At 59.6% G+C, this 14,238-nt stretch overlaps 1 protein-coding gene across 3 annotated transcripts in view; it reads left to right on the top strand.

Moving 5' to 3' along the window:
• Window positions 1–14,238, top strand: part of WWP2 (WW domain containing E3 ubiquitin protein ligase 2) — a 43,888-nt gene that overhangs the window by 20,898 nt on the left and 8,752 nt on the right. For 2 of the 3 annotated variants that reach the window (XM_052796249.1, XM_052796248.1), the window contains exons 8-11: window positions 232–448; window positions 6,826–6,915; window positions 8,752–8,926; window positions 12,244–12,298. In XM_052796249.1, coding sequence (XP_052652209.1) covers window positions 232–448; window positions 6,826–6,915; window positions 8,752–8,926; window positions 12,244–12,298 — 537 coding nt within the window. Of the gene's footprint in view, window positions 1–231; window positions 449–6,825; window positions 6,916–8,751; window positions 8,927–12,243; window positions 12,299–14,238 lie in introns of those variants that run through there. The other variant, XM_052796250.1, reaches the window with a different exon arrangement.

The raw sequence follows: 14,238 nt of genomic DNA, 5'->3' as shown, positions 1-14,238 counted from the left end.
GCTTTTGTCTCGGGACAAAGGCAGTGGCAGTGGTTCCCAGAGGGATCTGACTGTTGGGTGAAGGAGGTGCTGCCTTTGCTGCAGGCTGGGAGCACCGTGAGCCCTGTGCTTGGGTGGTAGCGGCTGCCACCCACCATGTGCTCTGTTTCCAGGGCTGCACGGGTGCAGTAGATCAGCCAGCCCCCCATTACCCTTTCTGGATGCTAATGTCTCTGCCCTCTGCCTTTCCAGTGAATGGAGACGCAGCGGGTGCCGCAGACCTCGAAGAGGAAAGGCCGGCGGCGGGAGCGAGCGTACCAACCCCGGCGGCATCGAGCGTGGCTGACAGCTCTGTCGCTCCTGCCCTTCCTGCCTTGACCGGCTCTGGAGAGGCAGAGGAGGCAGCCTCCGGCTCCAGCGCCCCGCCGGCCCGGGCAGCGGTGCTAGCCCTGGATGCTCTGCCCCCCGGGTAAGCTCTGCCTTCTGCTCGAGACGGTCGTTCCCCTGAGAAAGGCCAGCACGCTGGAGCGCCTGTGGCCCTTGGGGGGGGAGGCATGGCCCTGGAAGGACCAGGCTGGGGGACACACGAGCAAACTGGGGCAGTGCTGCGTGCTGGAAGGAGAGGATGTTGGAGGGAGGGGGCTGTGCTGCACCAGGGGTTGGTGGAAATGATGGTGGTCAGCAGAGCAGAGAGGGCCTGGGGGGGCCTGCCAGGGATCCCTGTGCCCCCACCCGCCTGGCACAGCCTGTCCTTCCTCCTCTGAGCCGTCTGGCTGGGGCTTGACTGTTGTGGATTCCTCCTCTGGGCCAGGGTCCGATCTGTGTCTGCTGCGGGTCTCTGGGGTAATAAACAGGGAATCGCATCTCTGCAGCAAGCAGCCTCTCGGCGTCCGTGCCCAGGGGAGCAGCAGAGTCCTCTGCTCCCCTGGGGCTGCGGAAGGGATCAGTCAGTGGAAAACGCATGAGAGAGTGAGCGTGGATTTCCAGGCAGCTCCCACCGAGCAGGAGAGCGTGAACATGCACTCCAGAGACACCGTGGAGGTGTTGGCCAGTGCTGGGGGGAGGTGGGCAGGACCCTCACATAGCTGTGCCCGTTCTTTTCCCTGGTGCGGGTGCTCCGCATCCTCCTCCTCCGTGGGACGTGGGGAAGGGGCTGGGGGGAGAGCCGGGGCTGGCTGAGCAGTGCCGGTGGGGGCGGTGGGCAGGCGCTGGGCTCAGCCCCACTCTCTGCTGCAGCTGCGTCGTTCTGCCCTTGTATTTCAGACACCTTTAACTCTGGACTGAAAACGCAAAGCGGTAAAGAGGGGGGGGGGGCGCGTTGAAAATGGCTTGTGTTTCGTATGAAGGGAGCTGTTTATTTTCCTTTGGCTGAGGCGATGCCTGGAAGGTCAGGGCCTCGCTGGTGTGTCAGTCACAGGTAATTAGGGTTAACGGCTCAGTGTGCCTTTATGCGGGGTGTGTGAGGGTTTCTGTTCTCCGGCCTGGGCGCTTCCTGTTTCCAGGCAGCTGGAAAAGTCCAGTGCTCTGAAAAAGGTCTTTATTCCAGCCAGAGCTTATGCCCCTTTCTGCTCCTACCAGGTAGACTGAAGGTCTCCTTTTCCCCACCTCTGCCCAGCCCGAGGTGGAGACAGGCTGTTGTTTCTTTCCCAGGGTGGAGAGGAGCCCGCGGGTATCTCATGATTAGGGTTTCTGGAGGCTTGGGGAGGTTGCAAGCGCTGCTTTCTAAGACACGCCAGCATTTACCTGGTCTGGCCGGGTGGAAGGGTGGCCCGTGTCCTCCTCGTGCCTCTCCCTGCGGTGCTCACGCAGCAGAAAATCATGCGTGTCAGAGCGGGGAGGAGGATAAAGCTGTTGTGCTTTGGGAGACAGCTGGAGGAGAGCAGCGAAGGGGTAGTGAGCCATCCTCCAAGGCTGAGCTTGCGGAATTTGGATCTCTGGAGACACCTTTGATTGGCACCTTGTGTATCTGTCCCTCCCTGTCCTGACCATAGGATCTGTAGGTGGTAAAGAGGGCAGCAACCCTCTCGCATGTGCTGTCCAAGTTACGCGCTCATGCTGGGCTGGCTTGGGTAGCGGCTGACCTGCTCGGTCAGGTGGAGACCAGGTATCAAGGTCTTCCCAGGTGAAGGAGAGCGGAGAATTGAGTCCATTGAGGTCTCCACAGTGCGAGCTCTGCCCTGAGAGCTGCCAGACCAGGTTCTGGGCTAATAGGGAATTGCTGAACAGGGATTGCAGAAAACACTGTGGCCCTGGGGTGGTATAAACGAGCTTCTGGGGATCTCTTGAGACCTGATCTAGGGCAGCTGATTTTTGGCTGGCTCACCGCACCAGGGTATTGCTTCAACTAGTGGTTTGGGGCCCAGCTTGGGAGATGGGGATGCGGCTGGCTGGTTTGGTGGAGGCAGCGATGTCTCAGGCAGAAGGGATGCAGACGAAACCAGGCCACTTCAGCTCTGGCAGCAGCGTGCTCCGCAGAAAGCGGTGCAGGATAGCCCCTCGCTGGCCCAGCTCCTGCGGGGCTGGCTGCGCAGAGAGCGCTGTGGAGCCCATCAGTGATTGCTCTTGCTCTGCCGCTTGCAGGAGCAACGTCTCCTGCAGAGCTGCCAGTCGCTCCGGCGCTGAAGAGCTGGAAAGCCGTCGTGTCCGTCCTGCTTTCTGCATGAGCCCTGCCTCGTTCTCCGAGTGTCTCCTTTCATCCACGGGAGCGTGGAGAGCACTCGGTTTCCCTGCAGCCTCTGGAGGGGTCGCAGCTTTTCCTAGCTGCGTGTGCCGAGCCCCAGCCTCCCTGCTCGTGCCGGGCTGCGTGCAGATGGAGTCGAGAGTGGCTGGGTTCATGTGGGGATTCAGAGCTATTTATTCTGCTCAGATAGCTGTCTCTGAACATCTGCACCAGATGTGGCAGGCACAAAGGCATCTCTCACACAACTGGGAGTCTGTTCTAGGGACTGGACGGTGCTGGAAGGTGTTCTGAATAATTCCAGCCCCGACAGTGCCCAGAACCTCCTTCACAGCCTCCTGGCTTGGGCAGAGCGTGTTTCCTTGCGAAGAAGCCGGTGAGCGTGTGTGGCACAGGAGCAGCCGGTCGCAGCGCTCGAGGCCTTTGGCGTGGGGTCCCGGTTCTCACGTAGGGGTTTCCGAGCGGACCGATAGCGAAAGGGGGGAGGGCACAAGAGCCGCTGGCTCCTGCATCTGGTTCCTATCAGTGATGATCCTGCGCGGGGGACAGATGGTCGTTAGCGCGGTGTGTATACACAGCGCTGTCTCGCCCGTACAAAGAGGTACATTATGCTGCCTGGCAGAAGGCATGGGGCTGTGGTTTCTTACATAAGGAGGGCGTTTTGTTTGGACTGCAGGGTTGCCTCAGCGCTGCCACTTTGCACCGTCCGTGGCTCCCCGTATCCACTGCCGTTGCAAGCCTTGCGGGCAGTCGGAGGGGAGCTAGCGGGGGCCGACACGTCGCACGCTTCGTGCTTGCAGCAGTGGTGCGTGTGGGTGAGAGCTCCCACCGTCTAGCGCTTGCTAAACCGCTGATCTTCCTCGCTGGTGGCGATGTGGCAGCAGGCACGGGGGAGGAACGCCGGCTGGACTTAGGGTCCCCAGAGGAAGAGCCCGTTGTCGTGCGTCTCCCTGAGCTGTGTCCCTCGTGGGATGGCAGACGGGATGCGGGGGAAGCCTGTGAAGAGCTGGGCAAGGTGGTCCGAGCAAGGATGGGTTGCCCCCAGTGCCCCTGTCTCTCAGGCCGTTGCTGTGTGTCAGCAATAATAACAGTTCATCACAGCTTGCTGTTTAACAGCAGTGATTCGCTGTTTGTAGGGCGAGGCAGCCCTCAGCAAATTTACTTTTCAGATCACCAGGGAGCTGCTGACCTGAGGAGCATGTGAGCTCGTCGCCTGTTTGTATAGGGTGTGAGACGGGGATGGAGGACATCAATCAGTAGCTCAATCCTGTGTGGCTCTTTGCAGTTCACGAGGGCACCCAGAGGAGTATCTGAGGGATCCAGAAACCCTCTGCCCTGGAGGAGTCCTCATCGTGGGATTTCTGCTCTCTGCAGCCACAGAAATGGTACCTGGGAGCTTGAAAGCCTCTTGTCATAAAGGACTTCCAAGTCCTCAGAGCCATATTGATTTGAGAACCTGTTGTTAATGAGTGTGGAGGACCTGTCCCCTCCAGTAACGACTGCTGGCACCACTGGTTCTGCGTGCACAAGACTGAGGTCCTGTTCATCTCTGAAGCACCGCATGTCAGCGTGGACAGAAAGGGTGGGACATGCGACTGGGGTTGTCCTCGCTGTAAGCGAGCAGTGCTGTGGTCTCTAGGTCCATCCAAAGGAGGCCATTATGTACAACTGACCTGGGAAAGATGGTGCTTAAAGGGTTTTCGTGGGATGCTGACTCCTGCAAAGTCTCGTGAGTGGAGTTGTGCCTTGGAGTTTTGTTTGTGAATAGCGTTCCTCCACCTGAGCCTTGTGCTGGGTCCGTATCTGGTTGCTGGTGGCAATTCGAAGCACCTGCAGTGCGAGTCTAGGAAGGGGCTTCCCAAAACTCTGCCTGCAGTAGGCAGCTCTCCAGCCAGCAGCACTTCCACAGCCCTGCCTCCTCCCTGAAGATGCCTGGGGACCTTCTGCTGTCCATCTCATGGGGTGGACATGCTTGTGTCTTCAAGAAATCCCAGCTATGCTGATTATCTCTTTGGAGATTTCAATCTTTTTTTAGTTGTCCTGCTGCTTTTATGCTCATGAAGCACCGAGTTCATCATTAGGGAACAGGAGACTTGAGGTGTTTCCCCTCTGACAGCACCCAGCGCTGCCCGGGGGTAACCAGGGAAAAGGGCTGACCATGGGCTGGGGAGACAAAGGTTTCTTGATGCCAGAGCAGCACCGGGTAGTGCCGGCTCTGCTCTCACATGGTCACTCCTTTGGCAGTGTTACGCTTGGCAGCCTCTTGCTGTCAAAGGTGTACAGGTGCAGTAGGTCCTGCCTTGGACTCTTTCCATCAGAGATAACCACTGGTGTCCCTAGATCTGTTCTAGGGATGAGAAAGATCCAGCGCTGCTGACTGGTAGCAACATCTGCTGATGTTACCTGGTCTCTGCAGATGCATTAAGTTCACAGTGCTTTTGAGAAGCCCATAGGAGCGAAGCCAACAGCTCTGATTTGGGTTAGACAGTCTCTCAGCTAAATCCTGAGCCTGGCATTCACATTTCCCTCCTGCTTTCAGGGAACTGAAACTCTTATCTTGGAGTGCAAGATTGCCTTCTGCCCAGGGCAGGGGTTTTTCAGGCTGCCCGCATGGCTGCTGGACTGTTGGGGTCCCCAGCTGACGGCACGCTGCCAGGGCTTGGAAACACGGCTGAAGCTCTCCCCGTTTCTGCCTTCCCACCTCTTTCGAGAGCGGTGTCGAGGCTGAGATGCACGCGACCTGTGGCCGCAGCAGGTGTGTGGTTGTGGCCGAGGTCACTGTTTGGTGGCTTCATCGTCCCCTGGGGAGGTTTGAGGGTGAGCAGGGACGGTGCGAGCCCGGGCAATGGGGTGTTAGCGCTTAGAGCATCCCCTTCCCAAGGGCTGCTTGCTTTCTGCAAGCCCAGATTTGTTCCCTTGCTGTCACAACAGAAGCTAGTATATTAACTTCCGAGGGCTTTTAGTGGTGATTAATTGAGACTGAAGATTGAATTGGGAGAGGGACCCGTGGGAGCAGAAGTGTGGCAGGAGAACACTTTATCTGTCAGCAGCTGCCGGCTCACCTCTCTCTGTTGCAGAATAAAAGCTGACAGGAAAGCACGGTGCTCCACGGAGCTTTTACCTTTGCCAGGGCATACACTTTCATGAATGAATTAAGGCAAAGAATGGTTTGCAGTGTAGTTGTGTAAAGCCAGGCCTCCCTATCACACCGGCTCCCCTTAGGGGCCACCTCCGAACCGAGTGCCTTGTGGCCACGCGATGTTTTTAAGCAGTATCTGTCAGCACTGAGCAGGAGGGCGGCCAAGGAGAAAATTCAGCCCCAGCCCAAACTCAAAGGCTCCTCTTTAAAGATGTATTAAGAGAAACCAAAAAAAACTACATCAAAAACTCACAGGACATAAAACTGACCCTGTGTGAAATCTTATGCTGACCCTCCTACTTTCTGGAGGAAATTAGGAATTTATGCTCCAAATTATGCCTGTTTTCAGAAAGCAGACTGCTGCAGCACCTCTCCGATAGTCTTGATCTAGCAAGCCAAATAATTGCCATGTAGACCTGCTGTCATTCTTTGTTTTAAATAAAGGTTAGAACACTGTAGCTAAGCAATGCGAGGAGGTAGGCTTGCTAATCCACCCGATGCAGCTCTCTGGACGTTCTTGGTAATAAGGTGATTATTAATTATGCACAGCTCACTGATCTGTCGGGGAGGCTTGGCTGCACAGCTGCAGTCCGAGTCTTTGGGCACACACGCAAACAGTTTTCCTAGGCAGGCTGTTTGGGCGTGATTTAAAATAGGCAAAGGTGCCTGTGTCCTACGAGGAGCAGTGTTCCGGCTCTTGCTGCCCTGCAGATGCAGGGGCTGAGACTGCTGGATCCATGTTGCTTGTTCCAGCTGAGCCCCTTCGCTTCATCTCTGTGTCTGAGGAGAGGACAGGCGCAGTCTCGTCTGCCTTGGGTTTCCTCCACGTCCTCTCCTGAGGGGTGGTCCTCTCCCCAGCTGGCCCTGGAGCGGTGGGGACGGGTGCCCGGGGAGCCCTGCAGTGGGATGCTGTTTCTCTGGCTGGCATCGCAGGGGGCAGATTTTTTTGGTAGCTCCACCTCAGCCAGGGTTTGGTCTCTGTGCTAGCAAGTATCAACTGTTTCATCATAATTTTTTTTTTTTCTTGCAGGTGGGAACAGCGAGAGCTGCCTAATGGTAGGGTCTACTATGTAGACCATAACAACAAGACCACCACATGGGAGAGACCTCTTCCTCCAGGGTAAGGGGCTCTGGGGGCAGCTGGCATCTCAGATACTGAACTAACTCGTTGTAGCAGATGCACGGGAGTCTGCATGAAAGTGGGGAAGGTGGCAGGAAGGTCTTTTCATTCCTAAAAAGAAATGGGGTGAGATGACCAAATGTTTACAGGCCTGAAAACACATGCTGTATCCTGAGAAAGGTCTTTTCAGTATTTGCAAAGAGGAAAAGGCCTTCCAGTCTGCTGCGTTTTGACCCTCTGTTAGAGGATTATTTTTTTTTAAACAGTCCACAGAAATCACTGAACTGTTGAGCAGCAGTGCAACCACTTGTGGGCAGAGCAGAGGGGTGGGCCTTTGGGATGGGGTGCCAGCAAAGTCCCCCTGAGGACCAGGAGAAGGGAGAGGGTGGACCTCATGTCGCTTGGAAAAACAGATGCTTCTGGATGAGGGCTGAGCTCCTGGTGAGCAGAAACAGGCATGCTCAGTGTGCCCCAAACCCGGAGCTGGACCCTGGAATCTCTCAGAGGGGCCTCTTATGTTCTCAGCCATGTTGGGGTCTGCTTATGCTTGAGAAGAGCTCAGCTCCATGAGACCTGCAAGAAGCACTCTGCAAAACTCATGTCGAGGAGGGCCATGCTTTTATTTGCAGGAGTAAACAGTCTTCAGGTCATAAAGGCTGTACACAGCCCTGGGGACCACATGCTTTCCAGAAGCTTGTTGAATTCTCACCTCTTTGTGCTCCTAAAAGCAGAGAACTCGATACAGCCAAACTGTTGTTGTTCTCTAGACTGAGCTTGTTCAAGGCTGGAATGACTGAACTGTACTTTAACCACCAATGTAACGTGTGAAAATGAAATACAAACCCGTCCTGTTTTCCTCCACGGGAGCCTCCAGGTTCCTGTGGGCACACACTACCTCCAGTTAAGCTGTGATCTCTGCAACTGCTTTCTGATCCTGCAAGAGCTTGAAATCTGAAATCTGTCTGGTGTTAAAAGAGGGAGGCTGCTACCTGGAAAGATAGGTTTGGGAGTACCCCAGGTGTGCTCCTTCCCTCCCACATAGGTCTCCAACCCAGTGCCTTGCCTCTGTCGGAGGTCAGCTCTCTTGGAGGAATGCTTACGGCATCCTGCTGAGAACTCTGCTAGTGTCTAGGCTTCATGTGCCCTTGCAGGGAGCTGCTTCAAGTCTTACTAGTCTTTTGTATTTCCTTCTGGTGGATCTTTGCCCAAAAGAGTCCCTTCAACTGTGAAACTGGTGGTTGTGCTGGAGCTGGGAAGGGAGCCCTCGTGTTAAAGGGTATCTTAGTCTTGTGAGAGGCTTCTCGTGAGAAGTGTGTGAAGTCAGCCTGTAGTGTCAGAGTGAAATGAAACATCACGGTCTCCATAGCTGGACCTGTGGGCCCAGGCAGCTCTCGGGTCTTCCCCCCTTGGAGAGGACTATGAGCTGCTCTTCTCACCTGCGTTTCTGAGAGGCAGAACTTGACCACAAATCCTCTGCCGAGCCACTGCATGGGGAGCACGAGGGGAGCGTGGCAGCTGGGGAAGCGGCTCGCAACTCCGTGCTCCTCTCAGTCACGCTTTCAGCACGTTCTGGGGCAGCAGCTGGATATTCTCAAGCTGCTGCTGTGCATCCAGGGTGCCGGGGGCAGCCCTCGGACAAGGGCAAGGGGAGGTTCCAGTGTGTACCACCGTGGTCTGTGCCTTCTGCTGTGCCTCCTGACCTCTCCGGGGTTTCTTTCTGCTGCCTTCACGCCAGCGTTTATACTGAGCTGCCACACGGCAGCTGGAGGCACCTGCCAGCAGGACCTGCCGAGCTGTCCGAGGACACACAGCGATATCTTCCTCTGGTGTTCCCAGGTGGGAGAAACGCGTGGATCCTCGAGGCAGGTATTACTACGTGGACCACAACACCCGGACCACCACGTGGCAGCGCCCCACGGCCGAGTACGTCAGGAACTATGAGCAGTGGCAGTCCCAGCGAAACCAGCTCCAAGGAGCCATGCAGCAGTTCAGCCAAAGATTCCTGTACCAGGTGAGCGCCAGGGGTGGTGGTGGGGGGGGTCTCGCCTGGCTCCCCCACCAGTCTCACCCGGGCTGGCCTGGGAGACACGGAGTGTGGGGAGGCACTTGCTGGGCTGCGTGGGGTCTGTCGACTCGGCGAGTGCAGCGGAGCAGTGCTCGGATGGGAGAGCTCACAGGCTCCTCTGCTGCATGCAGAGAACCACGTGGGAGTAACTTTCTTTTTATAAAACAGCTTGCACAGCCCCGAAGGGTGGTGGGACATGCCCTCAGCAGTCTGTCCCCGGTGTCCTTTCAGTGTCAGCGTGGCTAGGCCCATGCTTTCTCCCGTGGCTCCCATCAGCCGAGCCTTGCCGCTGACCCGCGAGGCTTGCGGAACTTGCTGCGTGCTGTCAGAGCTGGGCATATGCTGAGGAAGCCGTGGGAGCCTGGTCTGTAGCGGGAGGGGAGGCTCTTGGGGGGCTGAGCTCATCCCTCGCCAAGTCACCGCTGGGCTGAGGACAGCGTGGTTGGGTCCTGGGAGGCAGCAGGAGTCAGCAGCTGTGGCTGCAGGCCCAGGGTACAAGTGCTGACATGGTGAGGGGCTGCAAGAGCCAGCGGACCGGAGAGCACAGGGAACGAGCACCGCTGGGCTTGGCGAGCTTCCTCCTGCTTTTTCTGCTTCTTCCCCTTGTTCCTGGTTTGGGCTGAGTCGCCGCGTTTCCTCGCTCGGGGAATGGTCTCTCGACAGCCCCGCGGAGCAGTCGCTCCTGGGCAGAGACCGCTCTTGTCCTGGCTTCGCCTTTGCTGCTGGAGCTTGCACCCGGCTTGCGGTGGTGGCGAGCACCCTCTGATAACCAGGATGGTGCTGGTGGCCGTTGTGCTGCGGGGCGAGCAGCGCTTGGGAAAGAGCTAGGCTGGAGTGTTTCCACCTCCCGGCGCAGCGATGTCCCAGTGCTCTCCGCCGTCAGCTGGCCCCGTGCCTCGCAGAGGCCGTGCCGCCGTGGAAAACACGGCTCTTGCCAGGCGGCGGGGAGGTCTGGTGGGGCAGGTGCGGGGCGAAGGTGGGCAGAGCAGAGCGACCAGCTTCTCATCGATGTTTTGCTCCTCTTGGAGAAAGCCGGGAGGTTGACGTGTCCCAGCAGCGCTGCTAGCGCTGGTGCGAGCTCTGTGCTCCAGCAAGGAGCTTGGATGCTCTCTGGGAGGGGGGTGCAGGCAGAGCAGTTGTGCAAAGTCCGTCCTGCGTGAGACACAACTGGGGCTGCTCCCCGGGGGTGCGGGAAGCTGCTCTGCCCCTCTCCTCCCCCTGCCTGTCTCTCCACCACCCCTTCCAAGCCTCGCGGTGGGAGCTGGACCACCGCAGCTTTGCAGCCCGCTGCCTGCCCGTGCTCCTCGGCACCCCGTTCGCAGGACCGCTGCGGAGGGGTACGCGGGAGGGGGCTTCCACCGGAGGCCAAACTGGGCTCCGGGCCTGTCGCTCGCTCCCATCTCCACCAGCGCCAGCCTTGGAGCCGCTCCAGTGCTGTGCGACTCACCCTGGCCGGGCTCCGCAGAGTGCAGAGGGAGGGACTGGCGCTCCAAATTTAGCCTGATGAAACGATTGTACTTTTTTTTTCGAGCTCCCCGCTGCCAGCGGTGATGGCTCCTGCTCTGCCTCCTTCCCCGCAGGGGCTTTCTGCTTTGCCTTGCCCTCCCGTCTCCAGCATCCACCTGCCCTCCTTGCCGGGAGAAGGAGGGTGGGGAGGTGATGAGCAGCACTGCAGCCCCGGGCGATGCAGAGCCCTCTCCACGCAGCCCCTGGGAGAAGCTGCAGCTCGGGGGGCCGGGGTGCAGCCAGGGACCCCTCTGCCTGCAGGTGCCTTGGTGCTGCAGGGCTCGCCGGGCTGTGCCCGCACGCAGCATCCCTTGCACCAAGGGGTCTTGCCGGCGCGAAGAGCCAGCTTGTTCCCGGGGGCTGTGGAGAGCTGCAGGAGGGGGACCTCTGCCCCGGGCTCTTGTGTCGCTGCCCTGTTAGTTTTAATTAGTTATTTTTAGGTCACAGTGAGGTGATACCTCTGGACATGACTCGCTGCATCTCTGTCCAGCCTGTCTGGGCAGGGAGGAGCGGAGACTGCCCCGACTCCGAGGCACGCCGTGCCGGACTGGCCGCTGCCCGGGCAATGCCTCCCGTGCCCCGTCCTGGCACATGGGGGTCGGGTACAAGAGACGAAGCTCGGAGAGGCACGGGCTGTGCCAGCCCCGTCCCCGACGTGCCCCCGGACGTCCCCGGGGTGCTGGGCTGCCGTGGGGCACCCCGAGTGCCGGTGTCTGTCTCGGAGTGGGGTTCGCGGGCAGGAGGGACGGGTCTGGCCGTGGGTGGCATTTCCTGAGCCCAGGCTGAGTCCGATCCCCAGCCCAGCGCGGAGGGCTGGGACGCCGGCCCCTCTCCGGCAGCGGCTGGGTTTCAGGAGGTGCAATGAGAACGCCTTTTCGGTAACAATGCGTTTCTTATTTAACCGTCAAAAGCACTCGCAGGCCACCTCCTCCCCTGAACCCCCAACTGTCGGGGCTGCGCCTCCATCCCCAGGGACCTCCAGCGGAGCTGGAGACGGGGGGCTCACGCACGCAGGGGCGGCCGGCCAGCCCGCTCCCCCTCTCCTGGGGCATCCCCCGGTTCAGGCTGGGTGACGGCCATCGGCTCTGCCCACCCTGGGGAGGAGGAGGAAGAAGAAGAAGAAGAAGAAGAAGAAGAAGAAAGGTGCTTTGTGTGGTGGCCCCCAACCTGCTTGGGGGGGTGGCGGGGTGCGGAGCCGCCCGTCTGCGTGGGATGAATGCGGCCTCAGTGCAAGCGCATCCCTCGCCCAGCGCCCTGCCCGGGGAGGAGGGGGCCGCTGGCCCGCCAGGAAGCGCTGGGCGTGGACAGGGCTTGTGGGAATGATTTCATTGGAAAGGCCTGCGATATTTTTTCCCCTCTTGTGTGTGGTTCTTGGAGGAGGCTGGAGGTGTATCTGGTGGGGACAGCCGGCAGCAGCCGAGCAGCCGCGCACATCTGGACCCCGCCGAGCCGTCCCGCTCCCCTCCGTGCGGCACAGCCCCTGCCCCACCGCCCCCTTGGCTGCCCCAGCCTCTGTTTAGTTTGTGCTTTTTTTTTTCTTTCCCTTTTTTTTTTTTTAACCCCCCTTGAGTGTGCAAGTTGTTTTGCTTTTTTTTTTTTTTTTTTTTTTTTTTTTTTTTTTTAGTTCTCTGGGAGCTGCGGGCCAAGGGGAGGCGAGTGGGAGTGGGGGCTGCACAGCTCACCTCCATGCTCCACTCTTCCCAGGCGTCCCTGCCCTGGTTTTTATTTTGTGTTTTTGCCCTCTCTGTTGTCTCTAGTCGTCCGGCGCCCCGTCCGACAATGATCCTCTCGGTCCCCTTCCTCCTGGCTGGGGTAAGTACTGAGCCATCTCACCTGCCCGCTGCCGCGCTCACCGGACAGCCCCGATGGGGACGCTCCTCCGTCACCCGGAGCGGGACCCTGCCCACCCCGCGGGGAGGACCGTGCTGTCAGCAGCTCCTTTGCTTCCATCCCTGGCATTAATGGGGAACGGTGGCTGGGGAGCCAGCGTTCCCCATGCTCTGCTGCATGTGGGGCTGAGTCTGCCTGTGATTAGCACGATCTCTGATTTGAAATCCAGCTTTTTTTCCTTTTTTTCCCCTTTTCCTGGAGGAGTTCCCAGTCTCTCTCAGCTGCTGAATGCAGAAGTGCTTGTGGTTGTTCTTTGGACGGGGGGAGAGGTTGGGGATCCAACTCCTCGCTCGTCCCCAGACCCTTCCTCTGCTGAGCAGGGATCCATCCCGCTGCCGTGCGTGTCTCCCGGGATGCTCTGCCCCAGTCCGCAGCGGGGCTGGGAGCTGGCAGGAGCGGGGCTGGCTGTCCCGGCCCCATGGCCCAAGCATCGTGTGCTGGGACGTTTTGAAAGGTCTCTGTGCCATCCCCAGGGCAGGGAGGTCTCCCTCCATGGCGAGAGCATCCCTGGAGAGGGCAGGCTGGGATGCTCGTGGGTGCAGACGGGCTGTGCTGTGCCAGGCAGGGTGGGCAGGAGAGGGGTTAAAACTGCAGGGAGCTTGGAGCAGGGCAGAGGGGGCCCAGGCTGCTAAGGGGGTCTTCAAGGGCAGGGTCTCGATGGGGACGATGCTGGAGCCTTTGCAGCTGCACTGGGTGGCCCAACTCCTGCATCAGCGAGGAGAGGGGCCCCGTCCCCAGCGTCAGACTGGGGCAGACCCTGTGGGAGGCACGGTTCTGTGCGGGGCTGAGCACCCTGGGGTGGCAATCCCCAGGATGGATGGGGTCCCCAGGATGGACGCAGTCCTGGTCATCGTACGCGGGGTCTTCCAGAGCCACGGCGTGGGGGCTGCTTCCTGCGGTCCGGGAGCGAGACGGAGCGAGGGGGGCTGCGGTGGCCGGGAGGTGACAGGGGAGCGTGCGTGCAGGGCGTCCCGGCCGGCATGGAGCAGGGCCGTGCGTGGGGGGAGTGACGCAGGCACGTGGAGGGAGGAGGCGTGTTGCGTGTGGGGCACGCGTGTTGGTGGGGAGGCAGCGAGCGTGCGTGGGAGCGTGCAGGGGGGTGGCTGGCGAGAGGCAGAGCGGCGTTGGCAGGCGTGCAGGCGGGACGAGATGGGGTGGGCACGGGTGCCTTGGGGGCTGGCGGGGTGGAGAGTGGGATCGCGGTGGTGCCCAGCCGCGGCTGGGAAGCTCTTGCCGTTCGGAGTGTGCAAATAGTGTCGGGAGGGTGTGTTGGGAAGGGGGTGCCCGGGGAAGTGTGTGGAGGCTGCCGGCACAAGACGGGGGTCGAGCAGCGGTGCTGGTGTGAATGGCATGGGTGTTTTATGCCTGCGTGCGGTAGGAGGAGGGGTATGCGTGTGCGCGTGCGTGTGTATGCGTGTGCAGCACACGCTGGGAGCATGAGCTCTGCACCGGCAGCAGGGCCACGCAGGGAGTTCGGACGTGTTTGAGAAAGCACCCGCAGATCTGCCTGGAGGGATGCTGCGCTTGCAGAGCGCTGCGTGTCCGAGGCGGGCGCATGTGCCGCCTGCCCAGCGAGGTGCGTGGCCGAGCACACCTCTTGTGCCAGCCTGGCAGCGCGTTGGCAGGGCCCGACTCGGCTGTGGCATCTCCCAGTGTGCTGGCCTTGGGGGCACTGGAGAAAGCTGGCCTTCCCTGGAGGTGCGGCAGCTTGTGCGTGTAGAAGAAACGTAGGGTTTTTTTATACTGCCTTTTCCAAATGAGCCGGGGCAGTGCCAGCAGGGAGGTGGGATGGGGGAACTGACAAACTTCTCATGAGCTGGGAAGAGGAGGGCTGTTCCCGGGACTGCGGGTCAGCGCTGGCC

The sequence above is a fragment of the Harpia harpyja genome, chromosome 9, assembly GCF_026419915.1.
Source record: "Harpia harpyja isolate bHarHar1 chromosome 9, bHarHar1 primary haplotype, whole genome shotgun sequence".
NCBI lineage: Eukaryota > Metazoa > Chordata > Aves > Accipitriformes > Accipitridae > Harpia > Harpia harpyja.
This window is presented reverse-complemented; position numbering and strand designations above follow the sequence as displayed.